Source organism: Papio anubis, chromosome 4 (genome assembly GCF_008728515.1).
Source record: "Papio anubis isolate 15944 chromosome 4, Panubis1.0, whole genome shotgun sequence".
NCBI classification, from domain to species: domain Eukaryota; kingdom Metazoa; phylum Chordata; class Mammalia; order Primates; family Cercopithecidae; genus Papio; species Papio anubis.
Window position 1 is genome coordinate 4721137 of NC_044979.1, and position 15762 is coordinate 4736898.

Here is a 15762-nt window from a genome sequence, read left to right on the forward strand (position 1 = left end):
ATCTGTTACTATTTTAAGACTACTTGGAGATTTTGTCTTTATTATGCAATTTGGTCAGTTTTTAGGTAAAATGTAAACACTGAAAATTTAACTCATTTGAAACTTACAAAAAATGGTAAAAGAAGTTTTTAAAAATCAAACTTACGTGGAAACTGCTTTACCCAAACTTTTGGTCCACAGCTTTCATCAGATTACCCATAGGGGCAAAAAAAATTAGCCATATGAATAGTCCCAATTTTGTCAGAAATGTAATTTGGATCCAGCTGTCTTTTATAAATTAGTGAGTTTGTATGGTGAAACCCTGTCTCTACTAAAAATACAAAAAATTAGCCGGGCGTGGTGGCGCACGCCTGTAATCCCAGCTACTCAGGAGGCTGAGGCCGGCAAATTGCTGGAACCTGGGAGGCGGAGGTTGCAGTGAGCTGAGATCGCGCCATTGCACTCCAGCTTGGGCAGCAAGGGCAAAACTTCATCTCAAAAAAAAAAAAAAAAAGAAAATTCTAAAATGAAAGCTGTAAAATCTTTATTTGTGTTTGTGTATGTTTAGATGTGTTTACACGTATTTAGATGTATCATTTGTTGTGTCTACCTGGTACCAAATCAACATAAATAAATGAGCACTCATAAATTAGTAAACACAAATATTTCCCAAGTTCACGTGACTTAAGTTAATCTTTACCTTTAATAAACAAGCTGGTTTTAAAATTATTGGTAAAATAAAAGTAGAAATGTCTTCAAGATTGTCAGCACTCCCTTTTGTCTCATTATACTTGGAAGACATTTTTATATTTGTCTCTGCTAGATATTTTTAAATGTCAGGGTTTGGCACAAAGGTTATAAAACTACAAGCCTAGCCAAAACCAGAATGATTTTTGTGTAATTTTTTGATAGGTAAGACTAGTTTAATCTTGTTGGTTAAATGAAAACAGCTGTATCTTCTGAGTTATTGGCAAAATACGCATATATTTAACCTAAACTCCTTCCTTAAATGAGCATCTGATACTCACAGGCCATAAAAATGGTTAACAAGGAAGTAACTTGAAATAATGACTAACTTTGTCCAATATCTCAATTTTCATAAGCAGTCCAGGTAAACTGTTAAAAATAAATAAATTAGGTAAATATAAACGGGATAAACTTCTATAAACAATTTTTATGTAATTTTCAATCTTTATGTTCAATTTAAATACTACTCATTAACTCTTTATTTCCAAATAAAATAAGAAAACTATACCATAGCAAAACATATTTCTAAAAATTATAAAGGAGCTACTTGTATTTGAAAACAATCAGGTAAAGTATACTTTTGTGAATAAAATTGAAACATTTTCCTTTCTCTGTACCTGAATTCTCCAGAATTTGTAAACTATGCCTCGACAGCTAAGGCCAAAATAATGATCGTCCAGAGACTGGAGGTTGATTCACTATTCAGGAGAATGGCAAGTAACCTCATGTCATGATCTACTCCATGGTGCTAGCAACCTGGCCCACATGCGACGACAAGGTTTGTTCTCCCCACTCAGGGACATGACTTCTTGGGAATGAGCCTTCCCAGAGCCAAGCAAGGAAAGAAGGATGTCTGCCCTTCTAACGTAAGTGGAGACTGATCATCAATGCTTCCAAGGTTAGATTTTTTTTTTAATCAAAAGAGGGAAATGATACCCTACAGGTCACATTAGGCAAACTTCCAAGTTAAGTCACCGGGGGAAGAAGTCTTGTGTGTCATCTTGTTGCTAAGTAAACAGTCTTACTGTGGGCTCTTCAAATTGTCGACGTCCTGTGTGATTTACTGACACTGAAAAGGACGCTGATTTGCCTCTGAATCATGAAGTTTTACTGATTGTCTTGCACGTAGGCATCTTAGCCTGTGTGTTGCAATCCATCTTCAGTGATTGTAATCTCTTTATTGTACCCCTTCATGATAAAGGACAACTCTGATATGAGGTGTCCCCTTCTCCTAAACTTTCTGAAAGCCTTCCAGCTTGTAACAGATTCTGGAACACGTCCAACTTTGTTGGTGTGTTTCCCCAGATCGATTCTCACATGTGGCTTCCAAGAAACCTTTGTTACATTATTTCTGCTTCAGGAGCTTTAATTTTGGTTGATACCTTTCCATGTGCTACAGACTAAAGACTACACACAATAGAAGCTTCCTGAAGACCTCTCTCCATCTTTTCCCTAGACCTTCCAGCCACAACTTTTCAAGCCCCTCCCAAAACAACCTACTAACCACACTGTCTACCCCTGAAATGTGGATTTATCCACTCTTTTCCTTTTGCCTATTATGCCATTTCCGACTTTTCTCCCATATTCAAGGACTGCTGAAATATTCCTTCTGCAAGCCTCTATCTAGAGTTCATAGCAATCCTCCTCTTGATCTTTCTTACCTTGTTCTCATTGCACATTGGATTAATACCTCTGTTGCAAAATATATTATGTTGAAACAACTACTTCTTTTATATGCAGGCTGAAAGCTACATAAGAGTAGAAATCTGTGTTTTATTAATCACTGTATCCACCCACCACCTTGTCTAGTCAGGGCCTTGCCCAGAGAAGGCCTTCCCTGACTGTCACATGGCAGAGTATACGTGTGATGGAGGAGTGATGGTACACCACCCTCAGCCTGCAGGGAACAGTAGCTCTGGGGTCAGAAAGATTAAACCACTACTGTACTTCTTTTCAGATTTTTTTTTTTTTTTAAGATGGAGTCTCACTCTGTCACCCAGGCTGGAGTGCAGTGGCACCATCTCGGCTCACTGCAACCTCCGCCTCCCGGGTTCAAGCGATTCTTCTGCCTCAGCCTCCAGAGTAGCTGGGACTACAGGCGCCCGCCACCATGCCTGGCCAATTTTTGTATTTTTGGTAAAGACGGGGTATCACCATATTGGCCAGGCTGGTCTCGAGCTCCTGACCTTGTGATCCGTCCACCTTGGCCATCCAAAGTGCTGGGATTACAGGCATGAGCCACTGCGCCTGGCCTCTTTTCAGATCTTTTAAAGACATAAATGTAAATACTCATCTACTGTACTTATTTATTATTTTATTTTGAGATGGAGTTTCTCTCTGTTGTCCAGGCTGGAGTGCAGTGGCGTGATCTCGGCTCACTGCGGCCTCCACCTCCCGGGTTCAAGCAATTTTCCTGCCTCAGCCCCCTGAGTAGCTGGGATTACAGGTACCTGCCACCACGCCTGATTAATTTTTGTATTTTTAGTAGAGATGGGGTTTCACCATGTTGGCCAGGCTGGTCTTGAACTCCTGACCTCAAGTGATCCTCCCATCTCGGCCTCTCAAAGTGCTGGGATTACAGGTGTGAGCCACCGTGCTCGGCCTCATCCACTTCAAAAAGTAAAATCATAGTCTATGCAGTAAAAGTTAGAATAAGTAAGTAAACTATACTTGTTTTCTGTTCTATCTTGTATTAACAGAAGTAGAAAAAGAAAAGGCAGGAGAGAGAAAAGTAGGACGAGAAAGAGAAAAGGAAAAAAAAAAAAGACGAGAGAGAGAGAGAGACCATCTGAGACACAGGAGAAAAATGAAATAATGACATAAGGGGACAAAGACAATCCAGGGAATTGTACAGACAGAAACGAATACAGATGATACCAAGACAGTTTGTGCTACGATTTCTCACAATGTGCAATGTTCTTGCAGAAGACATTGAGTTTTTATGCCACCCTTTTGTTCCTGAACTACAAGGGGTTTTGAACTCAGAGGTCAGTCTGCTTAGAAGTCAGTGAGTGTGGGTCACTGCAGGGCTAGTCAGCCCCTGTCCTGTCTGAGGGGCCAGCTGCCTTCTAGCTCCAGCCAAATTTTGCTCTTCGTGAGCAAATGAGGATCTTGCTGCTGCCAGATCTTTGTATTTTTCAAGAGACGCCAGAAATCTGGGTTTTAGTTTGTAAAAACCACTCTGTGGGCCAAACAAAACATGTCAGTGGGCATCGCGAGCTGCCAGTTTATGCCCTCTCAACCATACACAAAACCACGGCTGTTTCCCCTCACGGTTTTCACTGACATGCTAAGTAAAACCCAGCCTCAGATTAGAGATGGCCCGCGGGCCATTGCTGGCCCACTGAAGTTGCAGCCACCGTCGTGGTTGTCAGCGGTCAGTGAACTCAGGACAACAGGAGCTGAAACTGAGGCCAAGCCCACTTCCCCAGGGCCAGCCTGTTCCTGGCTGAGATGACACCTGTCAGAGCATCCTGTGCTTCCTGTTCAACAGTGCACTGGGCTCTGTGCACAACAGAAAAGAGAAAGAGACAAGAAAGTGGGCTTCTTTTTCTTTCCAAATTTACGCTGTTTCAGGGCTGAGAGGACTAGCGCATGAAGCATTTGACAGACATTAAATGACATAGAATAAAGTGAGAATTATTGATGTAAGGGTCAAGCATCCAGTGGAGTTTATTTGAAGAAGTAAAAAGAATGTAGTCTCGCGTTCTAATCTCAACCACATTCTGGAGTTCCTCTGGTAGCACAAACAGGCCTATTATCTGTTCTTCTTATTTTGGAATGATTCTAATAATACTTGCCTATTTATGTCTCTTTCTGGGAAGAGTCAGAATTAATTAATTTTTAGAGACAGAGATAAAAATTCAAATTCTACATCTATGATTATATAAAATCAAGAGGGATATAACTTAGAAAAAATACATTTCATTTAGATGTTAATTTGGTCATTAAAATAAGCAATTAAAACAAATAAATTAGTAATTAAAACAAGACATAAAAATGGAGAAAGCCTGACATAAGCATAACAACAGAATGCTTTTTTTAAAAATAATCGACTTATTTTCCCTTTCAAGAATTTCCAGGAACTGTCTACAGCTCTTACATATTCATTGTGAGAAGGCAGTCTGCTGTTTTTGAAAGATGAAGCCAAACTTTTTAAATCCTGATTAAAATTATTGAATAAATGGCCTTGAAATGGCAATTATGGAAATCACCGCACTAGAAAATAATACACAAAATTTCACCATCCAACAAGATTAAGTATTTTCATAGTTCAGTATTCACTTTCTAGCCTTTCAATATATATAGTTGTTAAACTAGTATATTGTATTCTTTTTAAAATTTAATACAATATCATAATTTTTTTTGTATCACTACATACCCTTCATAACTATTATTTTAATTAATACATCATATTTTATCTTTTTTAAAAAAAGTTATCTCATTTTCCTAGTTTCAAGTATTTTCACTGTTGTATTAACAAGTAGTGCTGCAACTTTGTACATTTTAGATTATTATGAAGCATTCTCCAGAGCAAATAAAAATGCATCAATACTGTTACTGCTCCTGACATGTATTGCCAAGTTGCTTTCCAAACACCTGGAAGAATTTAAGTGATAAAATGAATGATTATATAAATCTTAACGCTTCTTGTCACCGCTAGCATTATCAGTAAAAAGGGCCTAAACAGTATGAGTGACACAGGTCAATACAGTGATTCATTCTGAACTGGTGCATTAGGTCCACAGCACTATCAATGGAAGTTAAGCCAGAGAACTGTTCTTAGAAATTCTTAGTTTCCTCATCTTATAAAAGAAGAGTTTGAAAGACACAATCTCTAAAGACTATTTCAGCTTTAAATATCTAAATCTTAAGCACTGGTGAAACACTTCATCCTTCTGATAATTTTTGCTCCATTATGTTTTAAAAGAATTGGAGAGATGGTGTTAAATTTTTGTAAGAATTAAGTCCCCAAGAAATCTATTTAATTAAATTCAGCAAAATGTATTAAGGCTATTTTAAGTGTATTTCTACTGGAAAAGAAGGAAGGAAGGAAGGAAGGAAGGAAGGAAGGAGAAAAGGAGGGAGGAAGGGAAAGCAAAAAGAAGTCAGTGTCCTGCTTAGAAGAGAAAAATTCATGAGAACTTTAGGAACCAGGCAACCATTGGCCAAACATCCAAAGATCCAATTTTGGACCATGAGATATATTTGTGATGGTTCCTTTTTTTAGGAAAAAAGAAAACAAGATACATAATAGAACAAAGGTCATTTTATAAGATGTGCTAACTTGTTGAAAAGAGTCTTATGAGGAGCATAAAAAATAAAATAACATTGACATCTAAAATTGTTTTTTAAAGGGTAAAGTGTAATGTCACGGAATTTCTGCGACATCAAACACATAATTCAAGTAAAAGTGAGCTTAGGTTTGATTGTTTATTGATGTTTAGAATTCTGAGCGTGCCTCCTGCTGTAATTACCAGCTCTGGATGCCTCTGCCTCACTCTGGATGCAGGCTACACCCAGCTTCATGAGGGTCGCCCTCAAAACTAAAGGGGCATGGATTCCACTGTCTGCTGCTGCTGCCTGGACCCACGCAGCCACCCACATGCGGCAGCATCGTTGCCATGCTCCTCTGGACTTGGTCATCCTCTGTATCTTCCTTCATAGAACCACTCCACTCCTCCTGCCTGGGCCTTGAGCCCGACCCAGGCTCTCTGGTCTAGCCTAACGCTCTGGAATCCACATGTGGCGTATACCCACATTCCAGCTGTTACATCTGTAATTCAGTCCTATGACACTCCTGAGGGATAAGACTGGACATTCAGACCTTGTGCACCTGGCTGGGGTCCTGCTGTTCCTGAGCAGAGCACAAGGCCAATGCCGGGAGGAAGATCTGAAGCTCAACGTCATGACCCTAGCAGAGCACAATGCCAAGGCTGGAAGGTAGATCTCAAGTTCAAAGTCATGACCCTAGTGCTGAATGCCCCTCCACACCTCTCACTCATGTGGATGTTTCTGGAAAACTGCTCAACTCTACTGATTTGTTACTCTAGAGCAGTCATTCATAAAACACATAGCAATGGAGCACCTACTATGTGCAGGTCATGGTGCTGAGCATTATGTGGGAGACAAAATTAAATCCCAAACAGAACCTGCTCCAGTGAGTTTAGAACTGGGCTGCGGCCTGTATAACTGAGGAGAGCTACTTCAGAGATGATGTGCTTGTGCTTTGGGGACCACTGTACCTTTATTTGATTCATTTTCTGTAGAAATGTAGACAAACACTTCAAAAATTTTCAAAAGAGGAAATGGATCAAGACATTTTGATAAATGTTTTCTAAAACTCAATTCTTAGCTGCCATCAAATATGATATGCTATCAAATAATAAGGATTAAGAAATAGCCTACTATATACACAAATATATATATCTATATATACAAATAATAAGGATTAAGAAATAGCCTACTATAGATACATATATATATATATATATCTCAAAAGAACACCCCCCAAATTGTGAACCATAATATAATCATCATAGAATTTTAAATGTATACACATACAGAAACTCTTTTCTTTTTTTGAGATAGAGTCTCACTCTGTTGCCCAGGCTGGAGTGCAGTAGAACAATCTCGACTCACTGCAACCTCCAACTCTCAGGTTCAAGTGATTCTCTTGCCTCAGCTTCCCAAGTAGCTGGGATTACAGGCATGCTCCACCATGCCCAGCTAACTTTTTAATTTTTAGTAGAGATAGCGTTTCACCACATTGGCCACACTGGTCTTGAACTCCTGACTTCAAGTGATCTGCCCGCCTCGGCCTCCCAAAGTGCTGGAATTACAGGCATGAACCACTGCACCTGGCCTGAACTCAACAATATAAAGTGTTTGTGGTATTGTGAAATATTTCATGATTTCTACCATTTAGAAGCACAATAAAGGATGATTGAATTAGTACATTTAGTCAAAAGAAATTGTTTGGGGGAAGGCAAGGTGAAATACCTCCATGTAAATACAGAACTTAGCACAAGTTCTGAATTTGCTTAATCACCAGCGATCTTAAAAGCTTTCTTGCTGGATTGACATAATGTTTGCAGTGATTTGCAGGCCCTTCTATCTACTTGTCCCATGTAAGAGCCAATCACAGTAAGCATAGGAGCAAAGAAGAAGCTGGAGGCAAACAGGCTTTGGTACCTTGCAGTGATCAGTTATGATGAGGGTCTGTTTTTACTGGGTGGGGAAAGAGAATGAGGTTATTAGAGGTTTTTTGTAGGGAATATTTTAAAATTCTGCTGACCATATAATTTACCAATTCCTTTCCATTTCTCAATCTGTTTAAGGCTGTTTTATAGACCAACTTAAAAATTACAATTGGTCTCAGATTGCTTTTTATCATTTATACAAGCTCACAGCTTCTGGAATTCAAATGAGAAGAAAACACCTGATCAGTCACCAGGAAGGCAAGAGAACAGAATACGGAAGAGCTACTGCTCCCCATTCCCAGTCCAACGTCCTCCTTTGGGCTGTGGACAATCCTCCAAGCTCTGGCCCCTGTGGAACACCAGGCTTCACCTTCTCAGTACTTGCTCATGAAAACACACAGAGCATACACATATTCCATTGCTGGATCTCACACAGTACCCACGTTCTGGGCTGGCAGAAGAAATCAGCTTTAATTTGGAGATAGAGCAATTGAGGCATGATAATTTTAAATGACTAAGTGGCTCTGTGGAAATTAAATCCAGATTAAATTAAATTAGAATGCAGACTGCTAAATGACACGTTTTTTGTTTTCTTTATTTTGAGTCTGTTGACAGGAGCATTTAAATGTAGCTTTGAGAAAGGAATAATGAACCCATTAGGCTGTATACATTTGGTGTTTAATAAATGTTTATAAAATGAATGGAAAAATGACATTTTAAGGAAAAAAAAAAGGATTGCATTACATAGAATAAGCCAGCAAATTTGTGAGATGAGGACTTTTCTTTACCCATGGTGGTTTCTGAAGTCACCTTATTAAAGGGGACTTGGCTAAAATAACTTTAGTTAAAATATATGATCTGTTACGAGCTATTGATTTTAAAACAAGAAGGCGGCTCACATTCATGTATTTCATTGCTAAGTGCTGCTGTTTTGTACAACACTGCCTTGACTAAACTGACATCCTCACAGGAAATAATAACATTCTGACATTAAAATGCACTCACGCTCAGCAACAGTCTGATCATTTTATCCTCTCTATTAATATTAGAAAACCATTTCTGCAACGTTAGTATTTCTAAATGAGTTGAATCAGATTCTCTTAAGGGAATAATTCTACCAAAGATGATTTTTTAATGCAAAAATGCAGGCACATGCATTTGTCCTAGGTCCTACTTTGCAGAATACTATTTCATTCAATCAAGTGATGGTTTTTGGAACTACGCCATCATCCAACACCGCGCGGCCTTCCTTACACCTGCAGTCTATGTTAAGGGCAGCATCCACCTAATATTAAATCCCAGCAAACCTTTTAATAAAAGGTATCTTTATGCAAAAGAAAAGAAACGGCAGTATTTAACTAGCAAGTTCCATGTTCTTTAGGAGGGAGAGGAAGGCAGCACAGTATTTCTGTGGGTCTGGGGTGGGGTGGGGTAAAGATGAAGCCATCCTTCCTTCTCCCTGGAATGCAGGCTTCTGGGACCCCGCCTGAATGCTCCCTCAGCCATTAGTGAGCTGGGAGACTCATGCTCTAAGTGTGGGTTCAGTATCCTTATCTGTAAAACCAGGGAACCGATTAATTTTTTCTTTTACAACCTCCTCTAATCCTGGATTCTAGGATTCTAGGATTTCTGTGTTTCGGATTCCTACCAGAGCCCTGTTATGATCGCTGTAACTCACGATTCACAGCCTGTTTCAATTCTTGCTTTTTAACATAGATTTAACCTTAGTTCCGTCCTTTGATTTCCCCAGTGTCTCAAACAAGAAAAGAATCAACTGCTTAGAGTTGGAGATTTATTTATTCTAATAAGAGTCTGAACATTTTGTAAACAAACAAAATGTTCATTCTCTTTAAATTGATTTTGGTATATAACTTCTGTCAATGTTTCTAATACATATCTTTAACCATACATGAACATCAAATCTTAATGCCATTTAAATCTTTGGGGTCAGATACAGTGGCTCAGGCCTGTAATCCTGACACTTTGGGAGGCCAAGACAGGAGGATTGCTTGAGTACAGGAGTTCAAGACCAGCCTGGGCAACATAGTGAGACGCTATCTCTACAAACCAAACCGAAATCAATTAGCTGGGCATGGTGGCACATGCCTGTAGTACCAGCTACTTAGGAGGCTGAGGTGGGAGGATTGCCTGAGCTTGGGAGGTCAAGGCCACAATGAGCCATGATTGCACCACTTCACTCCAGCCTGGGCAATGGAGCGAGATCCTGTCTCAAAAAATATACATATATTTGGGAAAACAAGTTTTCCCAAATTATAAAGCAGTGGCATTCATATTGACTCAGTATTTGCTTTAACGCATAAGCATCACTTAATATAATTAGGGTAAATACAGTCACAGTACCTAAGTTAATACTTCCTATGCGTGTGGAGATGAGCTTTTTTTAAACGGGATTGAGCAAATTCTCCTGAAGTATTCTACATGCATTATTGCAATTGTTCTGTAAATGTGTAAAAGCCTTAGGACTTTATCTTTTAATTATATATGATATGCAACACTTGTTCCCAACACCTGCAGAGAAATTTCCCGGACACTGAAAGAAACAGTGCTTTTATCTTATTAAATTAGTGTGGTTTCAATTTCACATTATCTTTGGTTGCTCAGCCTGTAGTATTACAAGTTTATTGCTTCTCCTTGGCTATGCGAAAAGTTGAAACCAAAAGTCATTTTCTGCTTTATTGACTTGCAGGAAGTAAAACCAAAATTATCCTGGTCATTAAAGAGAGTACTTACAATTTTTTTGCCTTCTATTAAGACAGTAGAAGTATTTGTTTCAACATTCCACAGTCTCACTGTTCCTTTCTGTTCTCTGTAGATGAATTCTGTATCTGTAAGAGAGGAAGTAGAAAAAACCACGTGAAACATCAAAGAACTCCCCTCAGCTTTTGACGAATGCTTATGTAAAGTAAAATCGCTAGTTTTGAAAAAAAAGATAGGCTCCCACTCATCAAAGGGCCCTTTCAATATGGTGCAATACACCTAAATTTTCTTAATCCAACCTCACGTGATGCTTCTCTCCTACTTTACACACTGACATAGAAAGCACAGGCGCACACCCCGAAAACCTTTGGAACAGCTAGAATGTTCTTCGGCAGGACACAAAGAGCAGATTAAGAAAGCAGCTATTCCAAGAGGCCAAAGACAACTGCTAGTAAAGGGACTAATTTCCTATATCCAACTTTGGAGTAAATCTGTATGCAGAATGCCTGCGGCCCATAGCCACATCCTGCAAAACGTGCTTTCCTCTGCTCCACACGCTCCCCTAGGTGCTCTTGCTTGGAGGAGTTGGCTGCTTCGCTGCCGTGAATACCTTTGAATCTAAACATCTCGTAGATGCTGAGTCTGGCCTCTTGTATATGAACAACCAAGATTTCAAATTTAGAAAATTAGGAAAAACACGGACTCAAAATAGTAAGCATAGTAAGCGTACTTATATATCTCCTATGAATGAAAGGGCATATTTCTGAAAGGTAGGGTTGTATAAAAAAAAAAAAAAAAACCTCCCCAAAATCAATGAGATAAAAACACTCCAACAGAAAAAAAAATAGGCAAAATAAACACACCAAGAAATGTTATAAAACAAAAATAGTGAGTAAGCACATGAATAGACTCTTAAAGTCATGAACACTCTGATGATGCAAAATAAAAGCAGAGATAGGTACCATTTTGCAGCCACTACCTTAGAAGACAGTAAGAAAATTTCATACGGGAAAATTACTTTCTGAAATGTAGGGTTGTAGGTTGAGAGGCAGGGACCACAGTGGGGAGAAGGAAAACACTATCTTTCTGAGTGAAGGCAGTAACCTTGAGACAGTTTGATGGTAAAGGCATTTCACATGTAATAGTTGACTGAAAAACATGATGCAGACTGGATTAATTCAAAAGCAGAGTTGTTATAATTTAAGTATGTGTAGATTTTATGAGGAAAATGAAAGTCTATCACTATAATGAAAATTTCATCATCGACATGGACCTAGATCAATCTATTTTACGAATTATGTAAATTACATCCAAAGATTCAGTGCTAAAGTTAACAGACGTTTTAGGTGAAATTGTTTTCATTTATTTTCCTGGTAATACTTTCATGAACAAATCAAATGAGTCAATTTTTCTGTTTCTTAAGCAAACACACCAAGGTGCATCTATCGAATGAGCTATCTCCCATTACAAGCACTCACATGGAAGCCTCGGCAATCATTTCAGTGAAGTTGCCCTTATATAGCAAATTTTAGAATTTTTTTTTTTTTTTAGAAAGCACTTAAGTTTGTTAGTTATGTAAGTTGCAAAAAAGGTTACTACTTAATTATCTCCTTATCTCCCTTTGTTCACTAGCTTTTACTTTGAATGAATTTCTAAATATCAACTTTGCCTTCAGTGGATGAAGATTTACTGCCTTTGACCCCCGCTCAGGAGTTCCAAGTTCTCTGCTTTTACCCCACCCCCACATTACTGATCACAGTGAAACATAATGATTGTTTAAGAGTGTGCAGTGGGGAGCTGAACAATGAGAACACAGAGAAGGGAACAACATACACTGGGGCCTGTTGCAGGGGGGCAGGAGGAGGGAGAACATCAGGATAAATAGCTAATGCATGCAGGGCTTAATACCTAGGTGATGAGTTGATAGGTGCAGCAAACCACCATGCACACATTTATCTATGTTACAAACCTGCGCATCCCGCACATGTATCCCGGAACTCAAAGTAAATACATACATAAAAAAGATTATGCCATACTACATTTGAGGTACATAAAACCTGCTTGTTTCAATGGAAACCAATGAGACCATTTCAGAATTAGAACATATGATTGCTTTTCTTTCTCCTGAATTTTATCATTCCAGTACGTTTAACAGTTCTATCACATGTTTATGTATCTTTAAGTACTATGTTGTTTAGTTTTCTTTGCATTTGAGCTTAATAAGGTCATATTTACTGTGTTCCTCAGTAATTTATATTATATCATATTTCTAAGGTGAATGTAATAGTCCATACTATCTTGGCTCTTAGTTCTCACTGATGTACACGACTCAAGTGTATATTACAATGGATACCAGTCATTCCTAGTTTTATTGCTATTACAAACCATTCTACTAGGAATATTCTTCTTTACCTCTTTTGGTACAAATGTACAAGGCTTTTGCTTCTCCTCTCCTCTCCTCTCCTTTCCTTTCTTTTTTCTTTTTTTTTTTTTTTTTGATGGAGTTTCACTCTTGTTGCCCAGGCTGGAGTGCAATGGCACGATCTCGGCTCACTGCAACCTCTGCCTCCCGGGTTCAAGTGATTCTCTTGCCTCAGCCTTCCCAGTAGCTGGGATTACAGGCTTGCACCACCACACTGAGGTAGTTTTTGTATTTTCAGTAGAGGCGGGGTTTTGCCTAGGTTATGGGAATTCTTAAACTTGAAAGTTATTTTCAAAAGTGGTTATGGCACTTTAACAGGCACCAATAGTGAATGAGTTCTCATAACTCACATCCTGTCTAAAACTTGCTATTTTCAAACTTCTTACTATCTTCCAATACAGTGGGTGCAAAAAATGGTATCTCTGATTTTATTTTGCAGCATCAGAGTGTTAATCACTTTAAAAGTCTCTTCATGTGCTTATTTACTATTTTTGTCTTATTTTATAAAATTCATTGGTGTATTTATTTTGCCTACTTTTTTCTGTTGGAATGTTTTTATCTAATTGATTTATAAGAGATTTTTATACATACCATATGAAATATTCATTAGTTTTATGTGTTGAAAGTCCATTTTATTAGTTGTGGTTTTCATTTTATATATAAAATATTTTGATAAACAGAAATTATTAATGTAGTTAAAAATGTTTACCCTTTGTGTTTGATATGACATAAATAATAAATACTTTCCCATTACAAGGTCATAGTAATATTCTCCTATATTTTTTCTGAAACGTTTTTTACTTTTCCTTTAAAAAATAAAGGCTTAATTCACTGGAAGATGACATGAATGTATGGTGTGAGGTAGGAATCTAATTTTCTATGTTTATATCTATAGCTGTTTGTTCCAGTACAATTTGAGAAGGTCATTATTCACTCTGTAAGATGTGATGTCATCAATAATATTTCAGCAACAATATCTGCAGTCATTGGGTCATATGGGACTTTCTTATGTGTTCACTGATGAGTTGACTCATTCCTGCATTGATACTACACTGTGAAATTATGTACCTTTGTAGTACATCTTGCTATCTGGAAGTTTTCCTGTATGATTTTCCTTCACGAAGGGTTTGGTGTTCCTTAGGATTTTGCTGTTTATTATACGTGTTACATTCAGCCTGTTAAACTAGTAAAGAATTCTCCTGGGAAACTGACTGAAATTTCTTTCAGTTGAAAGTTCCATTTGGAGGAAATTGGACACCTTTACAACACTGAGTCTTCCTTCTGTGTACTTTGTCTGCCTTTCTGTTTATTTACTTTTTTCTTTTTAGCATCTTTCCATGAGTTTTTATATTTATCCATTGACAAAAATAACACAAAACATAACCTATCTAGAAATAAATCCACAAAGGATGTGAAAGACCTCTATGCCCCTTTATTGTGGATCATCTATTTCATCAGTAGCCCCAGGCAACAAGTGATCTGTTGTGTTCATTAGATAGGTTTGCCTCTCCTAGAATTTCTTACAAATAGAATCACACATTACACAGTCTTTTGTGTTTCTCTCCTTTCACTCTTCATAATGATTTTGAGATTTATCCATGTTATTCCATGTATTAATGTTTCATTCCCTTATACTGCAAAAGAGTAGTCTAGTGGACTGATAGACCTCAATTTTTATGCATTCAAATTCATGCATTGGTGAGAATTTAGACTGCTGCCAGGTTGTAGCTATTATATTGTTGGGTCATATGGTATATGTTTGCACTTAACTTTATGGGAAACTGTCAAACTATTTTCCAAAGTAGCTATACCATTTTGCATTTCCACCATCAATTGTGTAAGAGTCACATGCACACCATTTTTTCGCTATCAGTTGGCAAAATCAGTCTTTTAAACATTAGCCACTCTAGCAGGTGTGTAGTGGTATCTCACTGATAAATAGTAATAATGAACATCTTTTCATGTGATTATGGGTCATTTGCAGGTGTTTTGCAAAGTATCTTCAAAAATTTTGTCCTTTTTTTTTTTTTTTTTTTTACAATTTATTACTGAGTCCTTTAAACATTCTGGATATGAGTCTTTGTCTGAGATGTATTTTTTAAAAATTATTTACCAGGGTGTGGCTTTCCTTATTATTCTCCCAATTAATTTTTTAAACACTGGGGCCTGTCGGGGGGTGGGGGGCTAGGGGAGGGATAGCATTAGGAGAAATACCTAATGTAGGTGACGGGTTGATGGGTGCAGCAAACCATCTGCTGAGATTTTCATTCACTGAAAAACAGGCTTATGTTAATTTCTCTGCTGAGATTTTCATTCACTGAAAAACAGGCCTATGTTAATTCATTGAGGATAGTTGTAATAGCTTTCAAAAAATCTTTGTCAGTTCCAGAAGTCTGTTCCATTTCCAGATCAAACTATTAACTTCCTTTTATGTTGAGCATGTGTTCCATTTTCTTGGTTATTTGTATGTATATATACTAATTTCTGGACATTCTGGGTTTTGATATTATTTCCCAATAAATGTTATTTCCTTTGCTCTAGCAGGCAATTTTCTCTGCTAGGCTTATACCACCAACTTTGTTTCTTGGGTAGCAGCTTTATTGTTAGTGAAGATGTTTAACTTCTTTAGCTGACCTGCCTTGATTCCCTTCCACAGATACGATTCACAGGTCATTCAGCAATGTGGGAAGGCAG

General features: G+C 37.9%; 1 protein-coding gene across 3 annotated transcripts in view; it reads right to left on the reverse strand.

Moving 5' to 3' along the window:
* DPP6 (dipeptidyl peptidase like 6) overlaps nucleotides 1–15762 on the reverse strand; it is a 1015511-nt gene that overhangs the window by 341856 nt on the left and 657893 nt on the right. For all 3 annotated transcript variants that reach the window (XM_017957362.3, XM_009204279.4, XM_017957361.3), the window contains exon 4: nucleotides 10680–10774. In XM_017957362.3, coding sequence (XP_017812851.3) covers nucleotides 10680–10774 — 95 coding nt within the window. The remainder of the gene's footprint in view (nucleotides 1–10679; nucleotides 10775–15762) is intronic.